General features: G+C 30.5%; 1 protein-coding gene across 1 annotated transcript; it reads right to left on the bottom strand.

Annotated features, from left to right (window-relative positions):
- Positions 1-1,244: 1,244 nt before the first annotated feature.
- On the bottom strand, positions 1,245-1,633 carry LOC133206132 (uncharacterized). The gene has a single exon (XM_061342062.1). The coding sequence runs from the start codon at positions 1,630-1,632 to the stop codon at positions 1,282-1,284; it is 351 nt and encodes a 116-aa protein (XP_061198046.1). The 5' UTR covers position 1,633; the 3' UTR covers positions 1,245-1,281.
- Positions 1,634-2,235: the final 602 nt, after the last annotated feature.

Genomic DNA, 2,235 nt, shown 5'->3' with positions numbered 1-2,235 from the left:
GACTTACTTGTCAGTGAGTAAGTGTCTGGCTCGTGGAAATGCATGTATATGTATCACCCTTTTAATTTACAAAAAATTAATTAGTGTTTTAATCTTGATTTCTCATTTAATTTGATGCTGAGATTCTTAAACGTTGATAAATCTGCGATGACAAGTAACCTTCATTTTTTTTCCTTTTGCTTTCTGGTTTCATTGCCCAACTACCGTGCCTAAAACGAAAATTTGAAATACAAAACACTATTATTAAGTGCAGTACATCTATACAACAAATTAGTTAATCATATTTTGATACAATCACCAGTGACATATTTCGGAACACAATTATCTCATTATTTGAGTGTTGTACCTTAGCTTGTATGAGTGAGTTCTATAGGTTAATAAGAGCCAGACATAATCTAAAAAAAAAACAAAATCTAAATTTTATTTTTAAAAAAAACCCACGTAAAAACATCACAGAAAGTTCGGATAAATAGTATGAAAATATAAATCTAGCTTGTTAATTATTGATAAGTTAATGGTATATTCTCTTTTTGCCAATTCTCCTGTCACACATTTGAAATTTTTCCTATTTTAAACACCAATATTCTTATTACAGACATTATTCAAAAATATCACATTATATATACATATTAAGTTACACTGTTCGACAACCTAATAAAGTTTAATCATGTGAATTGCAAAATCCAAAGCATAGCAGACGCATTGATTGGTTGATACTTTGTTTCCTTCAGGTATCTTTAAATATGTTAAACTCAAAAATCATGGTAAAGATAATGATTCACATTCAGAATAGTCAAAGACAATGGCATAAATAACTTTGATAAAAATCAACAAAGTCAAAAATCACACAAAGCCTACTAGAATGTAAAGAATCACAGTTTTAAAAACAAAACTTTAAAATTTTAACTCAAAATGAACGGAGCATGCAAGTCTTTGCGAATAGAAATAATCTTCATCCATCGGTGGCGTATTCGTCTGAATTTTAAGTTCCTACTTCAAAAGTATCTACAAAAGTGCGTCTAATTTGCACACTTACATCACCATTATTTAAAACGCAGCAGAGCAGACACGTTGGTAAATCAGATGAACTATATATAAGAAAAGTAAAAGACTAAGGAATTGCAATGGTATACACACTTTTTTAAAAGCAATATCTTCAGAGTAAATAAATCACACGAAGCTAACGCGAATTTAGGAAAATCAGTATTTATGTACTTTGATAAAATAAAAAATATAAAGCTAAAGTTTAAAGAAATCCCAGCATCGTTCCTCATTTAAAAATTAGAAAAAATCATCAAAGTCTTCATCTGATTCAACAAAAGGTTGTCTGATCACCACGCTTTCACCTCCATTTTTAGTGGTGAATTTCTCCGCTGGCAGACGATCTTTGCTAACCTGGTTGACCTTAACGTCCTTAATATGACCCTCTGCTTCTAGCTTCCTAAACACCCAGAGACGACGGTTGTCTAGGGTGTACCATTTCCCATCTTTCTTACAGACTCTCATCCTGGGAATTTTGTTGATGACGTAAGGATGCTTTTTGCACACACTGACCGTAGAATATATTGTATGACCATTATCAAATTTTTCCTTGATAGAATCTTGACTGAAGAATATTTCTGAAGGCTTCATACTTAATCAATTTTCAAACGGATAGTTTCGTTTTCGATTTAAAATTTGTAGAAAAGCTTGTGTTCGATTTTCCGATATCGATGCTTTGTACATGCATTTATTCAATAATGAAAAGCAAAATAACATACACTCAATAAACATTTCCCGTTAATAACAATTACAAATGACTTTCTTCCTTCCTGTTATATTATTGATATATTGATTAAATTTATATTCTGGTGACAATAAAAATTACAATGGGTTGCAGATGTATATAAAACACTAAAAATGTATTAAATCTATGGCATGTCAGGTGATGCATATTGTTCAGGAACCTACGGTTGTAATCTTTCCAAACATTCTGCTCTACAGGTAATAATAATTTCGAGTCAATTGTTTCCTGTTTATACAGAGTGGTTAGATATATACTGGAATTTTTACATTCTGAATAGACCATCATGATAGTCCAGTATAATACATCCATTAAAAAGTTTTACTTCAATAGAAATACGCAATGCATCTCTCTCTCTCTCTCTCTCTCTCTCTCTATATATATATATATATATATATATATATATATATGATATGGAATTGTTTGATTTATATCAAAAAACTGTGAAGAAA

This window comes from Saccostrea echinata, unplaced genomic scaffold, assembly GCF_033153115.1.
Source record: "Saccostrea echinata isolate AGI-Se365-2 ecotype Australia unplaced genomic scaffold, CSIRO_AGI_Sech_v1 ptg000054l, whole genome shotgun sequence".
Lineage (NCBI taxonomy): Eukaryota > Metazoa > Mollusca > Bivalvia > Ostreida > Ostreidae > Saccostrea > Saccostrea echinata.
Note: the sequence above shows the minus strand (reverse complement) of the source record. Positions and strands in the feature narration are given on the sequence as shown.

Excerpts from the sequence above, each read along its gene's own strand:
- LOC133206132 (XM_061342062.1), bottom strand. The coding sequence starts at position 1,632 with ATGAAGCCTTCAGAAATATTCTTCAGTCAAGATTCTATCAAGGAAAAA.